Source organism: Neohortaea acidophila, assembly GCF_010093505.1.
Source record: "Neohortaea acidophila strain CBS 113389 unplaced genomic scaffold BDY17scaffold_12, whole genome shotgun sequence".
In the NCBI taxonomy this organism is placed as follows: Eukaryota; Fungi; Ascomycota; class Dothideomycetes; order Mycosphaerellales; family Teratosphaeriaceae; genus Neohortaea; species Neohortaea acidophila.
This window is the reverse complement of record NW_022985521.1, coordinates 350,822-377,191: the sequence shown is the minus strand read 5'-3', so window position 1 is coordinate 377,191 and position 26,370 is coordinate 350,822. Positions and strand designations below refer to the sequence as shown.

General features: G+C 56.0%; 14 protein-coding genes across 14 annotated transcripts; 11 read left to right on the top strand and 3 right to left on the bottom strand.

Moving 5' to 3' along the window:
• The first annotated feature begins 47 nt into the window (after nucleotides 1-47).
• Nucleotides 48-2,132, top strand: BDY17DRAFT_304989 (NUC141 domain-containing protein). Its single transcript, XM_033734799.1, has one exon. The coding sequence runs from the start codon at nucleotides 87-89 to the stop codon at nucleotides 1,785-1,787; it is 1,701 nt and encodes a 566-aa protein (XP_033585675.1). The 5' UTR covers nucleotides 48-86; the 3' UTR covers nucleotides 1,788-2,132.
• A 628-nt stretch (nucleotides 2,133-2,760) lies between these two features.
• Nucleotides 2,761-4,648, top strand: BDY17DRAFT_313681 (uncharacterized protein; the record flags this gene model as incomplete). Its single annotated transcript, XM_033735747.1, has 2 exons — nucleotides 2,761-2,815; nucleotides 2,874-4,648. The coding sequence occupies 2 exons, from the start codon at nucleotides 2,761-2,763 to the stop codon at nucleotides 4,646-4,648; spliced, it is 1,830 nt and encodes a 609-aa protein (XP_033585674.1).
• A 154-nt stretch (nucleotides 4,649-4,802) lies between these two features.
• Nucleotides 4,803-5,679, top strand: BDY17DRAFT_49423 (uncharacterized protein). The gene has a single exon (XM_033738445.1). It carries the CDS (start codon nucleotides 4,957-4,959, stop codon nucleotides 5,431-5,433), a length of 477 nt encoding a protein of 158 aa, XP_033585673.1. The 5' UTR covers nucleotides 4,803-4,956; the 3' UTR covers nucleotides 5,434-5,679.
• A 247-nt stretch (nucleotides 5,680-5,926) lies between these two features.
• On the top strand, nucleotides 5,927-6,658 carry BDY17DRAFT_327898 (uncharacterized protein; the record flags this gene model as incomplete). Its single annotated transcript, XM_033737757.1, has 1 exon — nucleotides 5,927-6,658. One exon carries the CDS (start codon nucleotides 5,927-5,929, stop codon nucleotides 6,656-6,658), a length of 732 nt encoding a protein of 243 aa, XP_033585672.1.
• Nucleotides 6,659-6,841: 183 nt separating this feature from the next.
• BDY17DRAFT_304984 (uncharacterized protein) lies at nucleotides 6,842-7,779 on the top strand (the record flags this gene model as incomplete). The annotated part of the gene is made up of 1 exon (XM_033734798.1): nucleotides 6,842-7,779. A coding segment is annotated over exon 1 (718 nt), but the record flags the coding sequence as incomplete, so codon positions are not given.
• A 176-nt stretch (nucleotides 7,780-7,955) lies between these two features.
• On the top strand, nucleotides 7,956-9,290 carry BDY17DRAFT_327896 (uncharacterized protein; the record flags this gene model as incomplete). Its single annotated transcript, XM_033737756.1, has 2 exons — nucleotides 7,956-8,284; nucleotides 8,336-9,290. 2 exons carry the CDS (start codon nucleotides 7,956-7,958, stop codon nucleotides 9,288-9,290), a joined length of 1,284 nt encoding a protein of 427 aa, XP_033585670.1.
• A 26-nt stretch (nucleotides 9,291-9,316) lies between these two features.
• BDY17DRAFT_327895 (uncharacterized protein) lies at nucleotides 9,317-10,576 on the bottom strand (the record flags this gene model as incomplete). Its single annotated transcript, XM_033737755.1, has 1 exon — nucleotides 9,317-10,576. The coding sequence occupies one exon, from the start codon at nucleotides 10,574-10,576 to the stop codon at nucleotides 9,317-9,319; it is 1,260 nt and encodes a 419-aa protein (XP_033585669.1).
• Nucleotides 10,577-11,640: 1,064 nt separating this feature from the next.
• Nucleotides 11,641-13,550, top strand: BDY17DRAFT_258015 (uncharacterized protein; the record flags this gene model as incomplete). Its single annotated transcript, XM_033731736.1, has 2 exons — nucleotides 11,641-13,143; nucleotides 13,218-13,550. 2 exons carry the CDS (start codon nucleotides 11,641-11,643, stop codon nucleotides 13,548-13,550), a joined length of 1,836 nt encoding a protein of 611 aa, XP_033585668.1.
• Nucleotides 13,551-13,787: 237 nt separating this feature from the next.
• Nucleotides 13,788-16,036, top strand: BDY17DRAFT_49193 (uncharacterized protein). Its single transcript, XM_033738443.1, has 3 exons — nucleotides 13,788-13,969; nucleotides 14,023-15,787; nucleotides 15,845-16,036. Exons 1-3 carry the CDS (start codon nucleotides 13,904-13,906, stop codon nucleotides 15,883-15,885), a joined length of 1,872 nt encoding a protein of 623 aa, XP_033585667.1. The 5' UTR covers nucleotides 13,788-13,903; the 3' UTR covers nucleotides 15,886-16,036.
• A 495-nt stretch (nucleotides 16,037-16,531) lies between these two features.
• Nucleotides 16,532-18,173, top strand: BDY17DRAFT_49195 (chaperonin 10-like protein). Its single transcript, XM_033738444.1, has 7 exons — nucleotides 16,532-16,672; nucleotides 16,723-16,755; nucleotides 16,815-16,821; nucleotides 16,886-17,013; nucleotides 17,078-17,329; nucleotides 17,396-17,641; nucleotides 17,725-18,173. Exons 1-7 carry the CDS (start codon nucleotides 16,619-16,621, stop codon nucleotides 18,079-18,081), a joined length of 1,077 nt encoding a protein of 358 aa, XP_033585666.1. The 5' UTR covers nucleotides 16,532-16,618; the 3' UTR covers nucleotides 18,082-18,173.
• Nucleotides 18,148-20,143, bottom strand: BDY17DRAFT_304973 (NADPH-dependent medium chain alcohol dehydrogenase). The gene is made up of 7 exons (XM_033734797.1): nucleotides 19,654-20,143; nucleotides 19,487-19,577; nucleotides 19,092-19,424; nucleotides 18,967-19,027; nucleotides 18,755-18,911; nucleotides 18,652-18,693; nucleotides 18,148-18,591 (listed from the first exon to the last, which is right to left on the bottom strand). The coding sequence occupies exons 1-7, from the start codon at nucleotides 19,726-19,728 to the stop codon at nucleotides 18,265-18,267; spliced, it is 1,086 nt and encodes a 361-aa protein (XP_033585665.1). The 5' UTR covers nucleotides 19,729-20,143; the 3' UTR covers nucleotides 18,148-18,264.
• An 8-nt stretch (nucleotides 20,144-20,151) lies between these two features.
• Nucleotides 20,152-21,728, top strand: BDY17DRAFT_304969 (chaperonin 10-like protein). The gene is made up of 4 exons (XM_033734796.1): nucleotides 20,152-20,321; nucleotides 20,497-20,587; nucleotides 20,647-20,988; nucleotides 21,051-21,728. Exons 1-4 carry the CDS (start codon nucleotides 20,286-20,288, stop codon nucleotides 21,665-21,667), a joined length of 1,086 nt encoding a protein of 361 aa, XP_033585664.1. The 5' UTR covers nucleotides 20,152-20,285; the 3' UTR covers nucleotides 21,668-21,728.
• A 611-nt stretch (nucleotides 21,729-22,339) lies between these two features.
• On the top strand, nucleotides 22,340-23,720 carry BDY17DRAFT_304966 (uncharacterized protein). Its single transcript, XM_033734795.1, has 2 exons — nucleotides 22,340-22,637; nucleotides 22,699-23,720. The coding sequence occupies exons 1-2, from the start codon at nucleotides 22,539-22,541 to the stop codon at nucleotides 23,467-23,469; spliced, it is 870 nt and encodes a 289-aa protein (XP_033585663.1). The 5' UTR covers nucleotides 22,340-22,538; the 3' UTR covers nucleotides 23,470-23,720.
• Nucleotides 23,721-23,724: 4 nt separating this feature from the next.
• BDY17DRAFT_304965 (uncharacterized protein) lies at nucleotides 23,725-26,000 on the bottom strand. The gene has a single exon (XM_033734794.1). The coding sequence runs from the start codon at nucleotides 25,531-25,533 to the stop codon at nucleotides 24,040-24,042; it is 1,494 nt and encodes a 497-aa protein (XP_033585662.1). The 5' UTR covers nucleotides 25,534-26,000; the 3' UTR covers nucleotides 23,725-24,039.
• Nucleotides 26,001-26,370: the final 370 nt, after the last annotated feature.

The window sequence follows — 26,370 nt, the reverse complement described above, 5'->3', positions numbered from 1 at the left end:
CCGATGAGTCTCCGCCAAAAAGTTATTGCAGGAATACTGCTGGTAGTCTCGCGATCAACTACCATGGAGCAATAACACTCTTGCAAATGCCTCATGCGACGATGGAGGTGGAGACTACAGACCTCGTAAAGTCGAATGGCGAGGTCAGACTGCAGCGCAAAAAGTCTGCACCCACTTCACAACTAAATGCAGAGCAAGAGGCGGCGAAGAAGCGACAGCTGCAAGCAAATCGGCAGTATGGGCGAGGACAGGCGGTCCGGACGAAGTCCGTCAAGGACAGGAAATTGCGTGAGAACTTGAAAGCACTCGAGGACCGGAATAAAGATGCCGTGCTGCGGGCGAAAGATGCGGAGATTCTGCTGGAGAACACTTCTGGCTTTCTGGAGGCAGAGGGAGAACTGGAGCGAACGTACAAAGTGCGCCAGGATGATATCAAGGCCAACATTGGGGTCGAGACGGCGAAGAAGGGATTCGAATTAAAGCTGGACGGTCTGGGCCCGTACGTGCACGATTACAGTCGGAACGGACGAGAGTTGCTCTTAGCTGGCCGCAAAGGACATGTCGCTACGATGGACTGGAGGAGCGGAAAGCTGGGCTGCGAATTGCAGCTGGGAGAGACGGTCCGAGACGTAAAGTGGCTACACAACAATCAGTTCTTCGCCGTGGCACAGAAGAGGAACGTGTACATCTACGACAGCAACGGCATCGAGATTCATAATCTGGACCAACATGTCGAGGTCAGCCATATGGAGTTCCTCCCCTACCACTTCCTACTCGCGACCATCGGGAATGCTGGGTGGATCAAGTGGCAGGATACCAGTACTGGACAGATGGTCACTCAGCTGAGCACAAAGCAAGGCACACCTACAGCCTTCGGGCACAATCCACACAACGCCATCCTGCATGTGGGGCACCAGAATGGCACGGTATCACTTTGTTCACCGAATAGCACAACTCCCCTGGTGAAGATGTTGCCTCATCGAGGGCCCGTTCGGTCGCTGGCGATGGACCGCGAAGGCCGCTACATGGTTTCCACCGGCCAAGACATGAAGATGAGTGTCTGGGACATTCGAAACTTCCGCGCCGTGCACGAGTATTCCCTGCGAGCTCCAGGATCCAGCGTGGCGATATCCGATCGCAACCTGACGGCTGTCGGCTGGGGAACTCAAACCACCGTTTGGAAAGACCTCTTTTCCAAGCACCGATCCGACGTCAAGGAAGAACAGATCAAGGCTCGCTCGCCGTACATGGCATGGGGAGGGGAGGGTCAGACCATCGAGAGAGTTCGTTGGTGTCCCTTTGAAGATATTCTCGGCATCGGCCACGACAAAGGCTTCTCATCCATCATCGTTCCAGGGGCTGGCGAAGCCAACTTTGATGCTCTGGAACTCAACCCTTACGAGAACACGAAGCAACGCCAGGAGGCAGAAGTCAGGAACCTGCTGAACAAACTCCAGCCCGAAATGATTAGTCTTGATCCAAACTTCATTGGCACCCTGGACTCGGCGTCTAACAAGCAGAAGCAAGCGGAGAAGGACATGGACCGCAAGACTGGGGCGGAGGCGGAGAGGGAACGGATCGAGAAGCTGAAGAATCGGGGGAGAGGCAAGAACAGTTCGTTGAGGAAGTATCTGCGGAAGAAAGGGAATCAGAATGTGATTGATGAGAGTAAGGCGAGGGTGCTGGAGATGAGGGAGCTGCAGAAGAAGAAGGCGAAGGCGGCGAGGGAAGGGAAGATGGACGACCTGGGACCGGCGTTGGCGAGGTTTGTGAGGCCCGGCGGATGAAAGCATACCAGAGGGGGGAGACTGTGCATATCAGTTCCGGATGGAGCCGCTGGGAGCTCATGCGAGACACACCCAAGATCTCGACCCATCGGCGAGAGACAATGGCTGGGCGAAGCAGTCCAGTCGACCACATTATCGCTAATACGAGAATACCTTAAGTATATGAGCAGCCTTGTGGGCTCCTCATATGATTGCGGTGTTGCTAGAGCTGCTGAGGGTGTGTAGATGAGGAGTTTGTAGCCGTCGAATTTCACGAATCACGAGGCATGAGATGCTGGATATTGTTCATACCGCGTTGACGTCTTGCTTCGCGCCTGAGAACAGCAGTGCAGGTTGTACAGAGAGTGGGGATTGACATGCATGTGCGGCGAGGCAGATGCAATGCGCGTCTCCACTCCGCTCGGGCCGAGAACGCCTTCCACTCTCGACCCTCATCACATGCAAATTGGCTCAACGTCTGCTGGCGAGTCCTACTGCACTCCAGCATATGCACAGCTGCACCATCTTCTCCCATTGTCCTTGTTCCTGTCGGTGCCTGGCCATTTGCCCCCCTATCTTCCACCATATCATACACACTTGCCCCTCCATCTCCGCAACGACCTCGATTCCCCATCCGCCGATCTCCCTGAACTCCCCAACCGATTCGCCCCCGAGTCCCCAGTATACATCCTCCACCGCTTCCGCCAGGGTATCGACACCGAAGGACCCTCCTCAGAGCCACTCTCGTCGAGCACATCATATTCACCATTGCCGATACCGAGCAGACCCGCCGGCCACGCCCGCCGCAGTCCATAGTCGCCGCAACAAAGCATCCATGAGACGATGCTGAGCATAAGCCGCAGTAATCACGACAGAACACACATTATTAGCTGCCTCACTCGGCAGTGCTTGGATTTTCGGATCCCGTCGACCCAAAACATCATCGTCACACATCATCCTCTGAGCAGCGGCCGCGAAGGCCAGCCAGGCGGCCATGGCTCAGTCCATCCCGCATGACGGCGGGCAGCAAAGCCTCCCGCTTTTCTCATGTAAGCTCACCTTACCTCAAAGTGAATGCCTGATCTAGCCGCTCACATTGACTCACAGACGCCGACCACACCGAGTGGCATGCGGGACAGAATCCCTTCAGTGGACACACGGCGGAAGCTTTCAATCAACCAGCCATCCTCGACCAAAACGACACCTCCTTCCTCAACAACTTCTTCGAAAACCCCGACGTCGCAATGAGTGGCGAATTTGCGTTTGACTGGTCCACGATGGACCAAAAAATGGGTGGGGCAGGGTCCGGGTCACAAATCGATGGCTTTGACGCCAACGACCACATTCACAACCAAACCTTCACACTTGGCGACATGCCCCGACAAACCTACCAACCCCAAGCAACCGCCGAACACGACCAGATGCCTCCACACGACGATCTACTCACTCACCAACGCCCGCAAAGTTCTGAAGATGAAGTGAAGGCGGCTTCCGGCCTTTACAACATGTCCATGCACGCACAAGACGATTTGCGCGGCGCAGCCGCTGCCGCCTGGACCAACCTTGGCAACACTACTTCTGTCAACTCACACGTGCAAGCCAACGTGCACAGTCCAATGAGCTCATCGGGGCGGCGCTCCGCTGATTCCTTCCGCGGACAACCACCCACCTCCTTCACCCCTACTCAGTTTCCAGGCAACCAGGCTCAACAACAGTTTCTGATGCAACAGTACGGGTGGGGACAACAACAGCCACATCGCTTCCAAAGCGCTCCACGCCCTCGCCACGGTTCGTTGCAGCTCGACACCCCCGTCCACCACCCTCAATACTTCTCCGATCACGCGCACGTGCCGCTGCTTAACTCCGCCTACACTTACGAGCAAACCAACGTGCGCCCGCCGATCGTGCGCTTCGGAAGTGACAGCAACTTCAGCACTCACGGGTATCAGGCTCCAGACGTGCACGCGACGCTCGAGATGGAGAAAGGCGCGAATCTCAACAATGTGCCGCTTGCTCAGCAGGCTGCTGCAAACGGACGCGCAATCCCGCAAGCATTCTCTGCCGCGACTCAGAGCCGCTCTTACCGTCCGTACACCGCTTTGCAAGGTCAGTCAAGTTACTTTCATCCTCACACAAGCATGGCCCCTTCCCCAACCACATTCGGAGGACTTCCCACCATGAGCTCGGGTTCTGCGGGTCGTGTGCACGGACACCCTTACAATGCGATGGCGGCTCGTACGGCGAAATACGAGGATGATGAGGATGAGGGCGACGATGATCAAGAGGCATCCGAGGAGGAAGTTGTTGAATACGAAGAAGCGCAACCACGCAAGCGCTACCAAATCCAGATGGAAGCCGATGACGCTTCGGAGTACAGCGCCGCCTACCCACCAAAAGGACGTGTCACCAAGCGTGCCCTCAAAGCCCCCAAAACTCCCGTTGCCGATGCATCTGAGGATGAGTATGACGAGGATCGCGGATATTCCGCCAAACGCCGCAAGATGAGCACCACCGTCCGCAGCCCCGTCAGTCGCAGCGCCTCGCCGTCTTCCATGACCTCGCCACCGACCAAAGCCTCTTCCAGCAGCAAGAAGAAAGGTCGCGCCGCTCAACCCCGTCAGAACCTCACCGAAGACGAGAAGCGCCGCAACCACATCATCTCGGAGAAGAGCCGTCGCGATCTCATCAAACTCCAATACGACAGTCTCGACAGCCTTGTCCCCGGGCTCAAGGGCGGCAAATCTGGATTGTCGCGCTCGGACGTACTCAGTGAGATTGTGACGTACGTGGAGAGCGTGATCGACGGTAACAAGGCGATGGAGGAGTTGCTCGAGGAGAGGGCGATGCCTGCTAGACCTCGCAGCGCCGCTGGGCCTGGATAGCATCCTGGCTACGGCTCTGGTCGTCGCAGGCCGGCCCCACCCCGCTACTTCTAAGATGAGGTAAAGTTCGGCGCGCGAGACAGAGGGCCCATCTATGATTCTCTTCCTCTGCAGCTCCGGACTTTCCAAACATTACCGTTTCATGCCTATCATCACGACGTCACGATACGACGAGGAGCATGAACGACCGACAATGACCGACGACCGAAACGAACGAACGAATGTGCATACCAACAAGGGTGGAATAGATATGGGTACGAAGGGGTCCGATACAGAACGAATGGACATCAAAGGGTCCTGTGTTTCATATGGGACCGACGAAGGGAATTACGGCGTTCAAGGGACAACGGTTATACCCATGGACTTTCTGGCGTGCTTGGGTTGTTTTAAGTGGCTCTTTTCCTCTCAGATCCCCAGGCGTGTTGCTTCTGGGGTGGATGTTTCCTCATCATGCGGATTTGGGCTTCTGCTTCTGCTTTCATGGACAGTCTTGCTCTGCCTCTTCCCACATGCGGACGACCGAGGTTTCATACTGCGTGTACTTACGGAGCCTAGTTGCTCTCATTCGCATACTGTTTCTTCTCTTTCTTCCATTACTTCCTGTTTCAGTACGTGCGGTAGAATTGCAAGTCCGCTTCTGCTGTTCCTGCATGCACGGAAGGCACGTGACGTCCATATTAGCATTGGCGTCGGCCCCGCCTTCCTTCCTTCAAGCCACGCCAAAAAGGATGAACGCGCAAGCCTCGTCAGCATTTCCCTCAGGTTGCGCGTCTCTGGACATCTGAAACACTCGACCTGTAAAATGTCCACGTCAGTCTCTGCATCACACCTTGGGAACTCCCGCGCGGGGAAAGCACCGGAGCAACACTCGGACGAGGGAATGTTGGGAGCCTGATCTTCGGGACTGGCAGTAGAGTTTGGCCTGTTTCTAATTCCGGTGACAGCTGTGATACGAGAGTGGCTCGGAGGTCCGCCGACGCGGCTGGGGAAAGGGTAAACGTCAACGGCTCTGCATTCCAATTAATCATGGACAGGTACATAAGGATTGGCGCCCGTTGCTTTGCTGGGCTGGCTTGGCTTTCCTCCTCTTTCATTGTTCTTACTTGAGACTGCTTTCTCTACACTGAGTGCTCCTTGTGCTATCAACCTCGTCTTGACTCATTCGAGACTTTGAAGATGGCGAGAAGCCTGTTTAATGCGGGTTTGTTGCTTGCGCTTTGTCAGTCCTCATTTCCCCAAAATCAGGCAGCATCTGCTAACACTCGAGAAGCAGCATCAATGGCGAGCGCGCAGTTCGGCCCACCCGGCGGCGGCGGCGGTGGCAGCGGAAACCCATTTGGCGGCGGCGAAGGGCCTCCCTCAGGCGACAACCCCTTCAGCGGCGGTGGCTTCCGCTTCTTCGAATCCCACCGCATCACCATCATCAGCGCCCACGCCATCTGCGCCACCCTCGCCTTCGCCTTCCTCTTCCCCGTCGGCGGCATCATGATCCGCCTCGCCTCCTTCCGCGGCCTCTGGCTCGTCCACGGCCTCTTCCAGATCTTCGCCTACATTCTCTTCATCGCCGCCGCCGGGCTGGGGCTCTTCATGGTGCATGAGATCCCTCCGCAGGCGCACGTTTGGAGCTACGCGCACCCCATCATCGGTCTGGTGTTGCTGGCTGTGCTGTTCTTCCAGCCTTGGTCGGGGCTATTGCATCATCTTGGGTTCAAGAGGGATCCTCGGCGCGGGTTCTTCTCTTATGCGCATATTTGGATTGGGAGGATCGCGATTATACTGGGGATCATAAATGGTGGCTTGGGATTGCAGCTGTCGAGGTTCTACGGGATTGTTCCCGCGAGCAACGGGGTGGTTGCGGGGTACAGCGTGGGAGCCGCGATCATGTTCCTGCTGTACTTCTTCAGCATTGTCGTTGGGGAGACGAGGAGGAGGCGGGCGAGGCGGGCGGCGCCTTTGCATCACAAGCGGGAACGATATGATGGGAGTCGCGAGCAGGTCAGGTATGCTTGAGAGGGCTCGCCTGTCGCTACGGTCTGATACCTTTCTTTGTACATGTTTTGCCATCTGGAGACAAATTGACGAATTATGATTAACCTCGCCCTTACTTTCTCTTTCATTAGTCCTTCTGATGAGCCGCATTGGAGCTTCTGAGTCCCTTTCCCTGACTCACGATGCGATGAAGCGGTCGAAAGCGGGTGCTCCGCCGCAGTTTGGAGTCATACCCTCACGCGGCTACTAAGGTATTTATTCGTCGCTTCACCTCCGTTTGGAAGTCCCGGGAAAAACTACACATGGATACGCTACAGAGCTGCAACCGGGAAGTCTACACGAGGCAGATATGAAGCTATCAGCCCGAGAATACGCTCGGCATGGCTTCTCATATCCAGGCTGAGCAGCGCAGCCCTCTGCTCAGCCTTCCGCTGGAGCTGCGGACGCAAATCTTCAGGGATGTGTTGTCCAACATCGTCTGCCAACGACCTGTCATCATCTGGGATGATGTCTTCACCAGCATCTCCGGCAAACCGCGTCCAATTCAGACAGCAATTCTTCAGACCTGTCGGACCACCTACATCGAGTGCGTTCCGATCCTCTATGACGTGAGACTGAGCGTCATCATCAGGTCCGACATCCAGGACGACAGCTTTCCGCGTTTTCAAAACTGCCTGGGAAGCCTGAACGACTGCGCCTGGCTCTCGCGGCTCCGGCACATCGAGCTAGAGATCAAATACAGCTGCCGATTCCCGGAAGAGATTGCTCGCATTAGCGATCGTGTGCACAAGTTTGCAGTGGCTTGCTTGCGACTGCAAACTATGGACCTCACCTTTGTCGACGTGACTGCGAGGAGGAAGGCTTCGGTCACCAAGAGTTGGGCCAAGGGCGTGGCCGATCCCATTGTGGAGGCTTGTTACGAGTTGGAGTGTGAACGTGTTGTGGCAGTTCACCGCAACTTCGCTGCGCAGAGAGATATGGGGAGTAAAGCCTGGAGGGCTCTGACGGAGATGATGCTCGGTAGATGCGAGCCACGTACAGGGAGCGACTGTCGCGGGTCCGCGGAGTATGGTCCCTTTGAGCACGTTCATACTTTAGAGTGAAGAAGAAGGCACATGTTATAATGGAGTTGCACGTGATGATGGTGGCTGTCCATCTGTTGACTCGTTCCTTCCTTTCTCGTAGTCCACCAACGTCACTTCATGCACACCCTCAAGATCACCGCATCTTCCGTTCTGATTCCTCAATCCTCGACGTCTCCTCACACACGATGGAATCGTCCCCTTCCACATCATCAAACGCCGGATCCGCGGTCACCATGGATGACACCCTGAAGAGCATTGACGTGCTCACCACACACTACGTGGACGGCGGCCTGAACCATGTTGGCTTCGAGACACTCTATCGCATGCTGAAGCTGATCCCAGCAATCGAAGACCAGATCGCCAACATCCTGCTCACGAGGACAATGGAGGAAGAGAAGTTCCGATGCTACAACCGCTGCATCCTCGACGTCTGCAACGCTTTCCACGAGAACATGATGTCGGCAGTCGACGACGCTCTTGATGCTCGCAACTCGCTACCCGAGCTCGATGGTGATGTCACGGTGCTGAAGGGCAGGCTGAAGCAGTGGCAGGAGCAGTTGAGGTGAGCGCCTCCCGCTCTTTTGCACGCCTGCGCGGCTAATGTGGTTCGTAGGAAGCTGCACATGCCCACGGGGAATGATACCGCATTGTTCAAGTGTATCCTGGAAGACTACGATGAGTTTGTCTATGGTCCGTTCGCCGCCATCCATGAGCAGAAGCCAGACTGGGCACTGGGCGCCTGGATCACAGAATCCACGGTCGTCCGCGAGGCGCTTGAGAAGCTGCAGTTCGTCGCCCAAGAAGCCGATCAGTTGGTGCAGAATCTAGACCAGCGATTCCGCACCGCGGTTCAACAGTTCCACGAAATGAAGAGTGAACAAGCAGCACCAGTCATCAAGGCGCCAGTTGGCAACGAAACCCTGCTCCCGCCCACGGTATATCACCCGACCGCGTCCAAGAAGCCCGTCCACCCAAATGCGATCTGGAGCAAGTCGTTTGGCATTGCAGAAGAAGAGCTCGCGCGTCGTGGCCACATCCGTGCAGCAACGTTCAGCGAAGCAGATTACACAGCATCAAGTCTGAGTGCCGGGCTCGTTCAACCACCTCCGCCTCATGGACATGTATTCCCAACCGTTGGATTGCGTCGAAAGGGAACCAGCGTGCCACGCATCTTCACCGGCTCGTTCAGTCAGCTGGAGAGCGACCTGCGTAAGCTCCACATCGACAAGGTTGAAACTCCAGTGAGCTCGAGCATCGACCGCGACGAACCCGTAAAGGTTCGGGATTTCGGTGCCACCCCTGCTATCTCGCCGTGTACATCGCCGATTTCGATGTCGTTACAGCGCCGCGAGGCTCTGGTGAGCCGCGATGCTGAGTTTCAGGACCGAGTAGTCAATGGTGAGGTGATTAAGCATCGCCGCCCTTCCAACAGAGCTCTGACAATTGACGATGCCACTGGCGGATTAGAGGCCTGGCTCGCACAGGAACCGCGTGAGAGGGACGCCGCCAACCTGGACAGCGCTGGAGTGCGACGTGGCTGCCACAGACACCGAGAAAATACCATCTAAATGAAAGGACTGTGCAAGGCCCTCTCTCAGGTATCCCCATTGACGCACGCGACCTTGGCCTTGACGACGATACTCGTGGAGTCCATCGAGATACCCTCTTGGTCGGTGATCTTGACCAGCGCCGGGAAGGTGGCAAAACGGATCTTTCGGTCCTCGTCCGCTTCGCTCTCTTCGAACACGTCGTCCATGGACGACGAATCGAACCGTGCTCCAGGAGATGGCATCACGACTTCGTACTTCGCTTGCTGAACTCGAATCAGGTGAGCTAGGTCGATAGCACGTTTCATAATCGATTTCAACGACGCCGATCTTGTTTCGCTCTCCTCGACTTCAGTCAACGTCACCAAGCATGTGTTGACTCTCTCTGCAATCTCCTGCGACGACTTCTCCGCAAGTCCCTTCACGCTTTCAGATTGTCGCAGTGCATCAAACGTTACTGCCCGGCATCTGTTGTACGCCGCGGGGTGTAGCACAGATAAGAGAGCTTCAGCCGCTTGTTTTGATCGATCCGCCCACTCCACTTGTCCGTGCAAGCCAAAGAGGTAAGGCTCGTCGAAGACCTCCATCAGAAAGCATGTCACCGTTGCTTGCAGTGTCGGCAATTTGACAGACGCATCGAAGTCTTTGTACAGAGGCTGCAATCGCTGAAACAGCTTCTCATCCGTCGCCTTCTCCAGCCTACTGCACAGTTCTTCCGAGGAGACTTCAATCTTCACCCGACGAAAATTCTGGACAACCCAGTTCTGAATCTCATGCTGGAGCAAGCCAAACTCTTCGCGAAACGTCGTGTCGCTGACATGCGTGCTCGGTCGTGTGGAGGCGGATACGCTCTTCTTCAACTCCGACAGCTGTCGTTGCAGATTCGCCGCTTCCTGCCTGTGACTCCTTGCTTCCTCGGTCACGGTGTTCAGCTGTCGCTGCACATCCGTACGCTCTTGCTCGTGTTGGTGCTCATACTCCGCTCGCCAGTACTCGTCTCTTTCTTGCAATTGTGTGTTCAATTCCTCAATCTCCTCTTCGAGGCTCGTGACCTTTTCTTCGTACGCGAGGCGTAGCTCCTTCTCTTGCACAAGTTCCTCTTTCAGAATCGCCATTTCTCTGTCATAATGATTTGTGCTGCCATTCGTCAACCGTCTCTTGAGCCCTCCCGCACTCTCGTTCACTGCATCTTGGGAGTCGTTGACCGTGTCTGAAGGGCCATTCTCAGCTTCGGGATGTTCGGGCGCGGTTGTCTCTTGACCTCCCACGGGGCCAACCGTAACCTTCTCTTCTTCTTTGCTGGCCATCATCGTCATAGCTCGGTAGAGCTTCTCGAGGCCCTATTCGTCCTCGTCGACTGGACTACCAGAGCATGTGTGTACGAGTTCCGCGGCCACGGCAGCCTTATTCTGAACTTTACTGGTCTGGACGTCCAATGGCAAGGAAGGTTTTTGGAGCCTCAACCACTGCACACGGCGTCTCCACAACGGCACAGGGATGAAAGGGTCTGGAGCGCCAGGAGGATGCATACATATCGAGCCGGCCTGTGACACAGCACGGCCCTGGACTGGAGACTCACGCCTGGTGCGATTAGAGTTTGGGACTCTACTGTTCTAGGGAAATGCCGTCCCAACGCCCTGCCTCCCTGCGCAAGGTGTGCGCTGTGTCCAGTCGTCGCGCCATCCGCCACGCGTAGAAGCCATGACCGGATCGAAAGCCTAAACGGACAAGGGTGTCCTCCTCTTCGACACGGATTCGGCCAAATATTGCCGTTTGCAACGCCGCGCTGAGAAGGTTGGGCTTTCGCATATCCCGAATTCAGCAGAGCTGTCTCAGATCGGGCCTTAGCATCGGCGTAGAGTTTAATGGCTCCGAATAGATCTGTGCTCCGAGATCCACCCGCTCGTGCTTGACAACCACCCATGCATGCTCTTCGGAGTCCGATGCGGCAGAAACTCTTCTACTCAGCCCATCGTCTTGTCTGGCTGATCACTGCTTCTGCGTGCGTCACGCTCGGACTGCCTCGAGGATAGGGGTCGAGCATGTTGATTTGATTGCACACTGTTTTACCTCGTATTCATTGCCCGCCAGAGCGAAACAACGCATATTCTTTACGCTACATCACTAGTCCTCGGCACATATTATTCCCCGGGCGCCTCAACACGACTGCGAGCACCTCTCCGACCGACGGAAGTGATACTCAGTGCCCGTCTAGCCACCCCCGACTACACTCGGCAACGCCCCCCACCCTTCTGCAGTAGCAGCTTGTGAAGGCCGCGCTCAGCTCAGCTCAACCTCCCGGCCACGCAGCAGTCGAAGGCAGAGTATGACAGTCAATGGGCCCAAGCACAACATGAGCGAGCCGAAGGTCATGAACGGATTACAAAACACCGAGTCCAATGGCGACTTGGACCACCCCACGCCAGCAGACAAGCTGATTGTAGGGGTGGATTTCGGCACAACATACAGCGGAGTCGCGGCGGCGTACAGCGGCTCGCCAGACGAGGTCGACATCATCAAGACCTGGCCTGGCGGCAACGGCATCACATCGGACAAAGTCCCGACCGAGATCTCCTACGACCTGTCCGAATCCCCAACCTCATCCGCAGCGAGTATCACGTCCGAGAAAGCCCAGGCGCAGATTAAATGGGGCTTCCAGTTCAAGCCGGAAGAGACGAGGCTGCGGTGCATCAAGCTCTTTCTCGACCGAAACCAGAAGCTCCCGCATTTCGTCTCGCCGCTCGAGACCGCTGCCCAGCTCCGGAAGTGCGATCGGACTGTCATGGACGCTGTGTCGGATTACCTGACCAAAATCTACGAGCACACCATTCAGACGCTGACGAGGAGATACGGGGAGAGCTTCATGAGCACAACGCCCGTGGACTTTGTCCTCACCGTCCCAGCGGTGTGGAGCGATGCAGCCAAGAATGCAACCTTGCAAGCGGCAGAAAGAGCTGGGATGGGAAATAGACATGACTTGCGACTCATCAGCGAGCCCGAGGCCGCCGCCGTATACACATTGAAGACCATCCAGCCAAGCGGCTTGAAAGAGGGAGACAACTTCATCGTTTGTGATGCTGGAGGTGGCACGGTGGATTTGATTGCATACAAGATCACACAAGTCTCTCCCCTGCGAGTCGACGAGAGTGCGGTCGGGACGGGTGGACTGTGTGGGTCTGCCTTCTTGAACTACCGGTTTGAGGATCATGTCAAGGAGCGGATAGGAGCGGAGCGGTACACAAACATGCGGGAGAAGAAGCCGAAGACGTGGATGATGGGCCTGCGGTATTTCGAGGAGTTCGTCAAGCGCAATTTCAACGAGGAGGAGCACAGCGAGGTCAATGTTCCTTTCCCAGGGCTGCCGGATGATGAGGAGGCCGGGCTGGAGTCTGGCTTCCTAATCATGACTGCGGAGCAGGTGAAGGGCATCTTCGAGCCGGTGATCGAGCAGGTCGTCGAGCTCGTGGACGGCCAGGTCCAGGCCATCAAAGAGAAGCAAGGCCGTGTGTCCGGCATCATTTTGGTGGGAGGCTTCGGACAATCGAACTACCTCTACACGCGCCTAAAACAGCACTTCAACTCCGCGCCGCCGCCGGCCTACACGGACACGCCGAAGCACGAAGATGGAACTGCATTGCAGCGGCAGAATGTCGAGGTGCTGCAGCCCCTGCACGCTTGGACGGCGGTGGTGCGTGGTGCTGTGCTGAGAGGCATCGAGGGTAATCTGGTCGAGAAGAGGAGGAGTCGCTGGCATTACGGCACAAGCTACGCAACAGTGTTTGACGAGGCGAAGCATCCTATGGCCGACAGATACTGGAGCCCGCTCTGGGAGAGGTGGATGGTTAGTGATCGCATGCAGTGGCATGTCGCCAAGGTGAGTCTCATTTGAAGCCCTCGTTACGTCTCCTTGAGAATGGGCTTTTGACTGACGATAATGTGTCCACGCAGGGTACGCCCATCTCCGCCGACGCACCTATCTCCTTCCATTATACCCGCAACTTCCGCCCCGGCCAGTCTCTGGTGGTGGAAGACGACGTGATCGGCTGTGACAGCGAAGAAGCGCCCGACGCTTACGACAAGACGCTGATCAACGTCTGCACGCTGACGACCGACCTCAACGCCGTGCCGAAGAGCCTGTTCACCCGTCTGACGACGACAAAGGGCGTTGAATTTGACAATCTCGATTTTGAGCTGCACATGAAGATTGAAAGCGCGGACCTGGTCTTTGAGCTGCGAGTGGATGGTGTCAAGTATGGAAGTGTACAGGCCGACTTTCACTGAGCTCGCATCTTTAATTGGTAAACTAATCTGGCTGGACATAAGGTGTCGGCGCGTCCGGTCAGGGTCAATGTGTAAAGCGAATTGGACAGGCTTATGTAGATATGTGTGCAGGGTTTATAGCGTCTGATGTGATTGTTCGTACCTCTTGAATTCTCACCTTGCGTAATCACCTGACGTTAATTGAGCTCACGTGAAGCTCGCGTCAGCGCGTGAATTTAAACTTTGCGCTGCGATAAGGTTGCCTTATCCTGACGCTTCCTTTACAGTTGTGGCGGAGACTTTTCGCTGGCTTCTAACGACTCTCGTCATTACACGCTCCGCAGGCGGACAATCGTTGGTACAAGGGAGTCAAAATGTCGGGACGAAGAGGAGGCAATCGCATTCGCGGCCCGCAAAGCGCCTTGACAGACTTTCTCGCGGTAAGCATCCTGCATGCTTGGGAGAGGAACTCCTGGCTGACCACGACGAACAGGCCAACAATATCTCCGCCGCCCAAATTCGAGACGAGTACGAGCGACGCCTACGAGAAGCAGGTCAAGACGAGAATGCCGGCGAGGGTGCATCGAATGCTACGCCGCAGCAGGCCACCGCCACCCCTTCTGCTGTAGACACGGCGGAGGAGGTGGCGGAAGAGGAGGAGGAGAAGACGAAGAAGCGCAAACGTTCACAGAAAGAGGCCATAGATAAGATCAAGAAGGCAAAGGCGTCCAAGAAGCCGAAGAAGAAGGGCAAGGGCGGCGGCTCGGACGACGACGACGATGACTACGACGATGACTTCGCCACCGACATGTACAAGAAGGCGAAACCAATGCCCGGCCAATTCGAGCACTGCGAGATCTGCAGCAAGCGCTTTACTGTCACTCCGTACAGCAAAGAAGGCCCTGAAGGTGGACTCCTATGCACGCCGTGCGGGAAGGAACTCGCGAAAGAGCAGAAGCAGGAGAAGAAGGCAGCTAGCAAGCCGGCAGGACGGAGGCGGCGAAAGCTTGAAAGTGACAGACTGGACGGCATTGCGAGCGGCGGGGCAAAATCTCTCATGCAGTTGTGCATCGAAAAAGTGGCCAAGCACCACGAAGATGTTGAAGAGCTAGGCGATATTCCTCCCACGGTGCTCGAGAAGCTGAGCGAGATCTTCTCCAAGAAGCGCGTCATGAAGTCTAGGACACTTCGGCTGTTTCTTCGTCCAGATCTCCAGTCCGTCATCGTGCACGATGCTGCCTACTTGGAGCTGGAAGACTATCGTCAGATGTTCGCCATTGTGCCAAACATGCGGCGCCTGGTGCTGGCGAATGCGTGTCAGATGAAAGATGAGGCTGTGGAGTACATGATCGAGAGGTGCCACAAACTTCAGCACTTGCAGCTGTACGCTGCCAATCTCATTACCAACGACATGTGGGCAGGACTGTTTCAAGAGATGGGCCAGGAATTGGAGGTGGTGAAGCTTAAGTGGCTTGATGCCTCGTTCGAGGATCACAGTGTGCGAGAGATGGTACAATGCTGTCCCAGGTTGGAACGGGTCAAGTTGAAGCTCTGCCGGAGGATTGGGGAAGATGCTGTTGCTGCTCTCGCGGAGCTGCCCAACCTCAAACATCTGTCATTGCAGATCGGTCGTCCGGTCCCGACAGACGTGCTCTGCTCACTGGTTGTGCAACGCGGAGCTGCGTTACGAACTCTCTCCCTGGAGAAATTCCTCGACGCGGACGACTCCATCCTCCAGGCCGTACATGACAACTGCAATGTCCTGAGCAAATTCCGCTTCTGCGAAAACGACACCGCCACCGATGCCGGGTACACCGCTCTTTTTACCAACTGGCGCAACCCAGCCTTGACCTTTGTCGACATTAATTCCACCCGAGACGTTGACAATAACAATCCCGAAGGCCCCGAAGAAGCCATTGGAATCGCATCACCCGGCTTCCGCGCTCTGATGGCCCATTCGGGCTCCGCCATCAAACATCTCGACATCGCCTCGTGCCGCCACATCGAGCTCTCCGCCTTCATGGACGTCTTCAACGGTGCGCAGACGTACCCGATGCTGGAACACATCAACGTCAGCTTCTGCAATCGCGTGGACACGAGTGTTGTGGTGGGCATCTTCAAGAGCTGCCCTGCCCTCAAGAAGCTCGTTGCTTTTGGGTGCTTTGACGTCCAGGATGTCGTTGTGCCGAGGGATTGCGTTGTTATTGGGATCCCCCGGGCCGCGGATGCCATCGAGCAGTTTGGGGTGGGGATTGGAGGTGAGTGCCAAAACATCAAACGCCGAGGCTCGTTTGGCAGTACTGACTTCTATACAGTGGACGAAGCAATCGGTAGAATGGTCGAAGTGGGTGCTTGAGAAATCAAGCGGTCACTACGAGATATGAACATGATGGGATGACGTGGAGCAGCTACCAAACGGACAATACAGACCTCGAGAAGACGACGCAACTGGGGTGTTGTGTTCCATCAAGGTCACTTCCCACTGCATACCATTTCGCACTTCACCTCGTCGTCTCTTTGCTATCTTCCTCTTTTGCCTCCCGTTTCTATGCGTGATCGACGATGCAAAGTCCCTGTCGAGTCTACCTTGCTATGTGTCTACGCCCACGCACGCCCGTTGAGCCCTCCGTCTATTTGAGATCATCACCCGACGAAAGATGCTTGGCGAACAAGATTTACTCTCCGAGCATGCCGGCCACACGGTCGAGTCGAGCCGCGCAGGCTTTCCTCGCTCTCAGACTTGCCGCGGACGAAAGCCGCGGTATATAAGAACTCTTGGTCTTCGGGTTGAGGTGGCCAAGGCCAGCCGTGGAGCAATGTTACCTCCACGTTCTGTTCCCCCTCAATTCCCGCCCCACGCGGGGTCTGGAATGAGCTGCCACTTTCAGCCATGGCCAGGGCCGATTGTTACCTGACCCCGCGGCAGATGGTTATCCCGCAGTGGATTCGTTGTCGGTGTCATGCACGACTAGCAACCTCGGCGGTTTGGTTTCCTGGCTGTTCCCTCTTGCCTTCTCTCTTCATACACTCCTGTTGATCCTTCACAACAACACCATCCCCACTTTCTCAAGCCGTCTTCCACAGCAAACATGGGTGATCTTCCAAAGAAGTACAAGGCTGTCGTCTATGACAAGCCGGGTGAGGTGAGAGGATGTACATCCGAGATGGAAGCGGCAATGCTGACTCTGCTCAGGTGTCCACCAAGGTGGTCGAGTTGGATATGCCGGTCAGTGATCGATGGGCTGATAGCCTTGCGTCTCATAGCGTTACTAACGATTACCGCAGGAGCCTGGTACCAAATGTCTAGGGGATAATGTCTGCAGACAAACAACTAACGCGATAACTGCACCTCATAGGGCCTGGAGAAGTCCTTATCAACTTGACCCATTCTGGTGTCTGCCACTCCGACATGGGCGTCATGACGAACCGTTGGAGGAAGCTTCCTGCCCCAACTCAAGCAGGTCAAGTCGGCGGCCACGAAGGCGTGAGTCCCGCGTCTCCATGATTCTTCTCGCCCTCGTAACTAAACACGATGTTGTTCCTACCAGGTCGGCAAGATTGTCAAGATGGGCCCGGGCACCGAGAACAGCCCGAGGAAAGTCGGGGACCGCGTGGGCATCAAGTGGATCGCCGCCATCTGTGGCAGTTGTCCGGCTTGTCTCTCTGGCCATGATGGAATCTGCTTCAACCAGAAGATCTCGGGCTTCTACACTCCCGGTACCTTCCAGCAGTACGTCGTCAGCCCGGCGGACTACGTGACGCCCATTCCCGACTCTTTGCCGTCGGATGTTGCGGCACCGGTATGTTATATCATAATCGATTATCTACGCAAACATCAGGAAGGCTAATCATCTACTGCTGTGCAGATGCTCTGCGCCGGTGTGACCGTCTACAGCGCCCTGAGGAAGTCAGGCGCAGAATCCGGCAACACCATCGCCATCCTTGGTGCCGGCGGCGGGCTGGGCCATCTTGCCACGCAGATTGCGTCGAGGGGTATGGGACTTCGTGTGATCGGCATTGACGCGGGCAGCAAGAAGGAAATCGCGCTCGAGTGCGGTGCGGAGATTTTCCTCGACCACGCCAAAGACAAGGTTGAGGAGGAAGTGCTGAAGGTGAGTTGTCTTGCCGCCTCTGTCGACTCTGCCAGTGCATGTTAGGCATTTCCTTTCGGGTTACTCACACAATGGCTGTTTAGGCAACGGGCGGTCTCGGCGTGCAAGCCGCCATCGTCCTCACCGCCGCCAACGCCGCGTACGCCTCGGCCATCGGCCTGCTCAAGTTCGGCGGCACGCTGGTATGCGTGGGGATTCCGGAGGGCGATCTGGTGCCCATCGCCACCGCCGACCCTGCCAGCTTGATCGTCAAGGCGTTGACCATCCGCGGCGTCGCTGTGGGCGATCGACGGGAGGCGATTGAAACGCTGGAGTTCGCGGAGCGCGGGCTTGTCAAGACGCACTTTACCACGGAGAAGATGGATAAGCTGACGGAGGTGTTTGAGAAGATGGATCGTGGCGAGTTGCAGGGCCGAGTGGTGCTTGATCTGAGCGGTTAATCACCTAGAGTGAGAAGCTGTGGCATCGACGAGGTTGGGTGGAAGGTCTAGAGCTTATTGTGCGTACGACTAGATAACGCCACATGTACCAACGACTTTTCCTGTATTTCAAAGCGCCAGTCTATTTGCTCCGAGCTATGCGGTCACCGGACAAGATGCTGAAACCAGCAGTCCTCTGCCCGTCTACGAACGCTTGCCAAACGCCTTGTCAAAGTCCGTCAAGACGTATCGGAAGCGCACTTTGTTGTCCGAGACGCCCTGCACGGCCTTTGCAATCCCGGCTTCGCTGATGGGAACCTTCTCGATCCAGCTCTTGATGTTCTGCTTCGCGGCGAGGTCCAGCATGGCGAGCATCTCGGGGCGGTTGCCGATGTGCGAGGCGCCCAAGTAATTGCCGTTCGGGGCAAAGTCTTGCGCGTTGAGGGTCGGCAGGGGATGGTCGCCGAAACCAACGCAGTGGAACGTGCCGTTGACCTTGAGGGTGGAGAAGTAGTTGGGGAGGTTGAATTTCTTGGGAGAAGAGTCAGTAGGGCGAAGATCGGACGGTTGTGCGGGTGTTAGAAGACTTACGTGGACAGCATCAGCGGTGTTGAGGATGAAGTCAAATGTAAACTGGGAACATGGTCAGCCTTTGTTTTCAAGGGTAGAGTGCGTCGCGACCGGCTACACGTACGTTGTATGGCTTGTGCCAATCCTTTTCGTTGATGTTGATGAAGTGATCGGCGCCCATCTCGCGGACGGCCTTCTCCTTGTCGGCGCTGTGAGAGAGCACGTACACTTCTGCGCCTAATGCCTTCGCGAAAAGGACCGCATAGTGGCCAAGACCGCCTCTGGTTTCGTGTATTAGCCTCGCTCTTCTTCAATGTCACGTGATGTGCGTCTTACACTCCAGAGATGGCAACCTTCTTGCCCGGTCCGCAGCCTAGCCTGACGAGCGGGCTGTACACTAACAAAGAAAGCAGGTCAGCCTCAGTACTGCTAAACACGCGATGCGTCGGCCAGGAACGTACCGGTAAGGCCGGCACACAGCATCGGCGCGGCATTCTCGCTCTCCAATGCGTCGGGGATCTTGAAGGTAAAGTACTCGTGGGAACGAATGTGCGATGAGTATCCGCCCTGCGTCTTGGTGCCGTCGGGCCAGTTCGATCCGTAAGTGTCGACCATGTTGGGGCAGTAGTTTTCCTGGTCGGCCTTGCACTGGTTGCAGGTCAAGTCCGCGCCGATTTGGGCGCCGACGCCCACGCGGTCGCCAACCTTGATCGTCTTGACATCTTTGCCGACCTTGATCGCCTTTCCAATGACTTCGTGGCCGACGCAGATAGGTACGGGAGCTTCACCCCATCCTGTGCGACGTTTCAGTAGATGTCCTCATACCGTTGGAGGCTCGTGCAGATTGTAGACGCACCTCCGTTGATGGTGTGGACGTCAGAAGCGCAGACACCGCAGCAATCAATGGCGATATCAATGTCACGGTCTCCGAAGGGCTTGAGCGGGAACTGTTGGACCGAATCGCGTCAGAAGGTATCTTGACCATCAGGGTGGCGAAGGGAAATATATTAAGGCACCACTCACCTCATCCTTCTTGAATTCCGTCCACTTCTTTGTGTCGTGGATCATAAAGCCCTCGGCGGTCTCTGGGTACGGCATTGTGACGGATAAGTTGCTGTTGTTACTTTTGAATGATATAAGGTGAGGAAAGAGATTTGAAGAAGAAGAAGGAGACCGGAGGCAAGGGAGAAATCGAGGAGGAGTATGATAAAAGACGTCGCGTGGACGTCAGAACGACGAAGAAATTGAGCGGTGATCTCATCCATCGTCAACGGAACAGCGTACCAGATGCGCGGGCGCCGGCCAATGGGATAAACTCTCCATTCAACGACCTCGACCGGACTGGGAATTATTCCGAAGGTTCGTTGCCTGACAGCGCATCGGGATGTGGAGCCGGCTCGCCTTGACATCGACCGAATGCTGTAAGGCAGCATTTTCCTAGCTCTGTGGCCGAGTCAAGTCCCGTCTGTTACCGCTGCCCAGTACTGTAACCCCGCACCATGAGGCTCACATTACGATGCTGTCAGAGCTGTGTAAGTAGGAGTTCACTCGTTTTCATCTCGTCTGCGTACCGTAGAGTAACAGCTGGCGTTTTTTCCATCATCTTGTCCACATACGATCCATCCTTCACTTCGGCAGCATATCGAATCATCGAAATGGGCAAGATGAAGGCGCAAAGGTTCTGGGGGAAAGTACGCATTTCCAGTTGTTGGGTTGCTTCGAGACCAGTAGCAGCGATATTGTTGCCGGTGGAACTTGTACTTGCCATCGGTAGCAACTTCGCGCGATGCATCACAGCACTGAACATGTTCTACCCAATACCGTCAACAGTGAGACAAAGCATTTGCCAACCCCAAAGATTTGCAGGAAGATTTGCGATATGAAGACATTGATGAGCCGCAATGCTCAGCCGGCAAGATCAAGATTAAGCCAGCGTGGTGTGGCATTTGCGGCACAGGTATTGCAATGTGTCCTTGGACAGCAGTGGTTGAAGTTAGACTCACATGCAAGCGATAGATCTCCACGAATACATGGGCGGCCCGAATCTCTGCCCGGAAAAGGAGCCGCACCCCATCACGGGGGAGAAGGTGCCGTTGACTTTTGGCCACGAGTTCTCCGGCAGGATTGAGGAGATCGGAGAGAAAGTGTCGGACAAGTTCAAAGTAGGGGACCGAGTGGTTGTGCAGCCCATCATCTACGACGGCGAGTGTGGCTCGTGTACTGAGGGCTTGATCAATTGCTGCGACAAGAATGGGTTCGTGGGCTTGAGCGGGTGGGGAGGTGGCTTGGCTGATCATATCGTTGTGCCCGAGTACGCGGTGTTCAAGGTGCCGGACAATGTACCGCTGGACGTTGCAGGTAAGGGATATGCTGCGGTTTGATTGATCGGGTGGTCTTCACGTGGCTGACACTTCGTCCAGCGTTAACCGAACCTCTTGCGGTCGGCTGGCACGCGGTTAACCTCTCTCCATACAAAGATGGCGACTCGGTACTTATTCTGGGGGGTGGGCCGATCGGGCTCGCCGTACTCCAGGCACTGAGAGCACGAGGTTGCAAACAGATCATCGTGTCGGAGATCTCAGCAACCAGGAAGAAGTTTGCGAAGGAGTTTGGCGCGCACGTCATCATCGATCCGAGCAAAGAAGACATCGTCGCCCGCTGCCGTGAACTGTGTGATGACAAGGGCGTCCACGTTGCCTTTGATGCGGCGGGGGTACAGATGGCCATGGAGCAAGCCGTACGTTGCGTGCGGGCTCGAGGGACGTTTGTGAACATTGCCATCTGGGAGAAGCAGGCCAAGATCAACACCAACGACTTCAACTTTCGCGAGAGGCATTACGTGGGCGTCGCGACTTATATGGGCGGCGACTTTGACGAAGTGCTCGCTGCGTTGTCGGATGGACGGCTGGACATGAGCCGCAAGATGATCACCAAGAAGATCGAGTTGAACGAGGTGCTTGAGGAGGGATTCAAGACATTGATCAATGATCGCGATAATCAGGTCAAGATTTTGGTGAAGAGTTCGGGAGAGATGTGATTGATAGGAACAGTATATGAGGATAAACGAGATCAATGTTGAAAGGTCCTGATCGATGCGGCCATGGACCTGAATCTGATTCCCGCCTGGTCTGATGCCAACCTTGATGGCCTGTTGACTATGGCCAACCGGATGCTGTGTAGTCGCTCTGCTGTTCTTATGTCTGGGTTACAAGAGGAGTACGATGAGTAGCACGCAGATGCCGATGCCGAGCATCACCGCGATTGGCATCAATGAAAACGTTATCGTCAGGTACAGCAAAGCGTCCCTCCTTCCTCCCCCACTCCACCGGCACAACGGGAGATGCTATCAAGCCAATCGATGATGGCGTGTCACGAGAGATTTGCCGGCAGTCGTCAAGCCCTTGAGATCAAGGTCCTTCAGGCACAGGACGTCACCAACGAGGCCCCACCGGCAGGCTTTGTGGCTGTGCCGCCATTGGGAAGTGCGAACAGGCGCGAAAGACCAAGAAATTTCTTTCTCCGCAGGTCCAGGCCGGGTCTGGGGGAGTTTGTGCAAGGGCACCTGATGCAGCGCCACACCCATGATCGGCGGTGCAGACGATCGGGCGAATCAGCAGCGGCGTGGTGGAGAAGCGAAGACGGGCGGAGCCGGCGAGAGTCGGTGAGTTGTGGCTTTTTCGTTCGTCATCGCGGGATCGTGCAGCGGGTTGGGGGAAATGACATCAGCCAACGGGCGAGTGTTGTGGCACTCTAAATACGCACGTTCCTGCTTCATTTGCGCCCCATCCAACTTCACCTCCATCGCCGACTCTCCCACCCTCTGCTCCTCTACCAGCAATCAGACTCATCCTCTACACTCTTCTCTCACGTCTTTCCATCCTATTCAGCCCGCCTGAGCGACCGTCGCGATGGGTATCGTCAAGGGCGGCTTCCAGCGCCTCTTCCAGAGTTTGCTCTACTTCATCATCTTCCTTGCCTCGGCCGTCATCCTCGGCTTCTACTCCTACGTAAGTACTCTCGTCGCCCTCATGCCATGCTCCCGTGCGCAGTCCTAACGCGACCACCCAGTTCCTCTCCGTCCTTGCGGACCGAAACATCCACATTCCCACGTACGAAAAGGCGGTCGAAGGCATCTCTGGCGCCGCTTGTCTCTACCTCATCTTCGCAACCATCTTGACCTGCTGTCTCGGCGGCATCACCTTCCTCGCCATCCTCGCCATCGTCATCGATGTCCTGTTCTGCGCCGCCTTCATCGGTGTCATCGTCCTGACCCGCCACGGTGCATCGTCGTGCAAGGGCAACAGCATCAACACTCCCCTCGGCGTTGGCCCCGCCTCAGCCGACAACGGCTTCGGGAGGGGAGGCTTCGGCTTCAGCAACCACGACAACGCCACCTACTCTGTGCACCTCGGCCTGGCCTGCAGATTCAACACGGCCTGCTTCGCCTGCGCCATCATCTGCGCCATCCTCTTCCTCTGCACCGCCGGCATGCAAGTTGCCCTCATGCGCCACCACAAGAAGGAGAAGCGCTACGGCCCCAGCCCCGACAACAACTACACCTCCGGCTACGGCAAGAAGGGCATGTTCTCCCGCTTCGGCCGCAACAAGAACAACTCTGCCAAGGCCGCCGAAGCGGGCGCCTACACCTCGCCCAAGAACAACCGCGCCAGCGCCGAGACCGGCTACACCAATGGCACTAACGGCACCAACGGCGTCACCAATGGCACCAGCGACACCTACGTTGCCGGAGGTGCGCACAGCGGGTACTACAACGCTCCCACTGGCACCACCGCCCAGAACCCCTACGGCTACAGCAACAACACCGGCACAAACTACTAAAGTGCCCGCGCTGCCTTGTGCTCTCACAAAGCAATCTGCGGACACGCTCTCGTACTTTTAAGACCTTTGGGTCGCTTTTCGCGTGTAAGATATGTTGGAGTATGGGTGGAATGGGGTTTGCAAGGCTTCTGCCGCAACCTTTAGCGATTACAACCTGTGCTGCTCGTAACGCGAGCCACGGTAGAAGCAGGGCTTCGATTTAATAGTACTCATACGTAATGTTTAAGAACGAAAGCAACGTTGGAAAATAATCGATCGTTTCAAATTCCGTCTCGTTTCACTGCTTGCCTGCTTCGTTTGTATTCAAGTGGCCTTCCAAGTTTGCCGAGTACGCGCCTGGCAACATTCCGTGCCGCGCATCATGGTAGCACCAGGAATGTCCGGCAAACAGGACTGACTTCGCGAATACGAATTCGAGTTCTTTCATCTCCAGTCCCTCGATACACCATCCCATCATCCAACACCACCCAACTCTTCGCAGTCCACCCCCTTGTGCCTGCCATCTGTTTCGTATCTCTCATCCTCCGCCTCTCGTTTGGGCTGCTCTGCCGTCAAGGCGACATGCTGCTTTCAGAACTCGGCAAGATCAAGCAGACCGCCGAATTGCTCCTCATCCTCGATCATTAACCCATCTTTTCGTTCCTCTGCTGCGCTTAGAGCAAAGGCGCCGGGGCGGTATTCGCTCTCAGGGCTCTGAACCGAGTCTTCGCGGTGCTGCGACTGGGAGGAGGAGTGCGTGTCGTCAGGAGGAAGACCAGCTGGGCCACGGAGAGGAGGCGTTTTGGCTTTCGTGCCGGAAGGGTTGTGCGATTCGGTTGCGTCAGAGGGTGCATGGTCGTTGCCAATCATGCCAGGGAGGGCCGCTGTCTCTTCAGAGGCGTTTGAAGTCGCGACCGGGAATCCGGCAGCATCTTCGAGAGCGGCGGGCTCGTTCAGCAATTTCTCCAGTTCCGCGCCCGAGACTCCAGCGCGCGAGTAAAACCGCGCGTCCAGCATGCGTCTCAGTTGTGCGCCTGTCACGGCCTCATCTTCGTCTGCTGATGCTGTCGCCAGCTCGCTCGTAGCGACATCTGCCTCTCCCTCAACGCCGTCGTTCCACATCCCTCGAACGCGTCCTAGAAACCCCTCCTCGGTCGTGCGTCGATACAAGCCCAGCGAACCCTCGGTCGCCTGGGAGTTAAAGTCGAGCTGGACACCCTCTGTTGCGTACCAGTTCAAGCCGAGTTGCGTCTCCAGCTCCTGACCGGCCATCTCGAGCTCCATCTCCAGTAGCCTTACCCACTCCGGCCCATGCCCACGGATCTTCGCGTGGATGCGCTCCTCGAGGGCTGTACGCGTCGATACGTCTATGACGACGCACTGCACTACACCCACGGGGTATTCGCTGTCGAAATACCTCACGATCGCGTCGCTGACGTCAGAGATCGAGGCTGATGACGGGTCTCCGACTTGCCAGTATCTGAGAAGGCGAGAGACGGCGGAGACGAGCGTTGTTGTCGAGAGAGAGATGTGGTTTCGATTGGTACTGTCACGGAAGAGGCAGCTGTCTGTCGCGCGATACGTTTGGAAAGCAAACTTGCGCATCGCGGTGACGGCATGTCCGACTGCTGGTGCCAGGGGCGCGGGAAGGGGTTCGGGCAGAGCGATAGGAGGTGGAGTGGGAGCGCGACTTGAGGCGTTGTTGCGACGCTTAGTCGTCTTGGCTCTCTTCGCAGTTGGAGCTGATTCTTCATCGCCATCCTTCTCGTCCACCTCGGAGCTGGACTTGCGCTTCTTGCCGGTTCGCAAATCCAACTTGATGCCCGACTTCGCGGAATTGTTGGTAGAAGAGCTGGCGTTACCCTCCGAGGAGAAAAGCTCTCGCCGGGTTGGCGTCTTCTTTCCAACACGCGCTTTCTTTGCATGTTCCTTGGTTGGGAGCACTGTCGTCGTCGCGTCGATCGCGTCCGACTCGGGCTTCTCCGTGTTTGCTACTTCGACGGTAGGAGATTCGCGAGCGTTTGAGAAAGGTGTCGAAGAGCGTTGGCGCACGTCTCTCGCGCTGTTAGTAGGATCTGTGGCCATCGTTCACACGATGCGACGCTGTAGGATGAGATGACGAATATGGGATGTCGAGGGACAAAGGCGTTGCAGCGTTGAATGCGGGAGCTTGTCGCTTAGAGCGGGGCCAGCGTGGTCTTGGGGCGAACAAAGTATTGGTAGAGAAGGAAAGTTGTGAGGTGGCGATCCGCCTTCCGAAGTGTGAGTGGGTTGGAGGTGAATAAAACGTAGGGCGATTATGCAAAGCCACTCTCAGCCATGCAGGGTTTCTTGCGGAAGCATGTTCTCCATGACGGGGAGGGGTGAACCGATATTTTCAACCTCTGACAATGTTGTGGGATTCAATATGCGGAAAGTGATTCGAATGTGCGGTGGGGAAGAAAATTCTGATAGCTCTTTGCCGGTGGAAGAGTGGATGGAAAGGGGGAAGATGGTTCGCAGTACACGCGTGGTGCTTTTTGGTCCCTTCCCTACCGTTGGTACAGATAGAGTAGGAACAAATGGGAAGAAGTCGGCGCTCCTGATTGTCGGGCGTGCGAAGTTCCAGTCCCACAACTCGCCGTTGAAGATGCATCGCCGTACATGACCACTCTAAGATGATAGCAGGGTTGAATCTATTCCTCATTCTAGGAAGCACATTCATAGAAAAGTGTGTCGATCGTGGCTGTGACTCGACATCTCTAGTCAATCTTCGAGGCCGTGTCGTGAAGCGGACATGGCGAAGGTACGTGGCTGCCGATACTGGGTGGTAACACGGGAAAGCGCTGGTTCTAAGTGTTTAAGAGCAGTAAGAGTACATGTGCCTGTCAAGTGGTTATCAGCGCCTTATGTATCGAAATGTAAACGATACATCCGACATGC

Excerpts from the sequence above, each read along its gene's own strand:
- BDY17DRAFT_304965 (XM_033734794.1), bottom strand. The coding sequence starts at position 25,533 with ATGGCCACAGATCCTACTAACAGCGCGAGAGACGTGCGCCAACGCTCT.
- BDY17DRAFT_49195 (XM_033738444.1), top strand. The coding sequence starts at position 16,619 with ATGGGTGATCTTCCAAAGAAGTACAAGGCTGTCGTCTATGACAAGCCG. Across the intron at positions 16,673-16,722 it reads TCTATGACAAGCCGGGTGAG|GTGTCCACCAAGGTGGTCGA; the intron begins GTGAGAGGATGT and ends GACTCTGCTCAG. Across the intron at positions 17,642-17,724 it reads TTGAGGAGGAAGTGCTGAAG|GCAACGGGCGGTCTCGGCGT; the intron begins GTGAGTTGTCTT and ends ATGGCTGTTTAG.
- BDY17DRAFT_49423 (XM_033738445.1), top strand. The coding sequence starts at position 4,957 with ATGGGACCGACGAAGGGAATTACGGCGTTCAAGGGACAACGGTTATAC.
- BDY17DRAFT_304989 (XM_033734799.1), top strand. The coding sequence starts at position 87 with ATGCCTCATGCGACGATGGAGGTGGAGACTACAGACCTCGTAAAGTCG.
- BDY17DRAFT_304969 (XM_033734796.1), top strand. The coding sequence starts at position 20,286 with ATGGGCAAGATGAAGGCGCAAAGGTTCTGGGGGAAA. Across the intron at positions 20,322-20,496 it reads CGCAAAGGTTCTGGGGGAAA|GAAGATTTGCGATATGAAGA; the intron begins GTACGCATTTCC and ends AAAGATTTGCAG. Across the intron at positions 20,989-21,050 it reads TGTACCGCTGGACGTTGCAG|CGTTAACCGAACCTCTTGCG; the intron begins GTAAGGGATATG and ends CACTTCGTCCAG.
- BDY17DRAFT_304966 (XM_033734795.1), top strand. The coding sequence starts at position 22,539 with ATGGGTATCGTCAAGGGCGGCTTCCAGCGCCTCTTCCAGAGTTTGCTC. Across the intron at positions 22,638-22,698 it reads TCCTCGGCTTCTACTCCTAC|TTCCTCTCCGTCCTTGCGGA; the intron begins GTAAGTACTCTC and ends GCGACCACCCAG.
- BDY17DRAFT_304973 (XM_033734797.1), bottom strand. The coding sequence starts at position 19,728 with ATGCCGTACCCAGAGACCGCCGAGGGCTTTATGATCCACGACACAAAG. Across the intron at positions 18,912-18,966 it reads AAGGTTGCCATCTCTGGAGT|AGGCGGTCTTGGCCACTATG; the intron begins GTAAGACGCACA and ends ACACGAAACCAG. Across the intron at positions 18,694-18,754 it reads ATTGGCACAAGCCATACAAC|TTTACATTTGACTTCATCCT; the intron begins GTACGTGTAGCC and ends CCATGTTCCCAG.
- BDY17DRAFT_49193 (XM_033738443.1), top strand. The coding sequence starts at position 13,904 with ATGTCGGGACGAAGAGGAGGCAATCGCATTCGCGGCCCGCAAAGCGCC. Across the intron at positions 13,970-14,022 it reads CCTTGACAGACTTTCTCGCG|GCCAACAATATCTCCGCCGC; the intron begins GTAAGCATCCTG and ends CACGACGAACAG. Across the intron at positions 15,788-15,844 it reads GTTTGGGGTGGGGATTGGAG|TGGACGAAGCAATCGGTAGA; the intron begins GTGAGTGCCAAA and ends ACTTCTATACAG.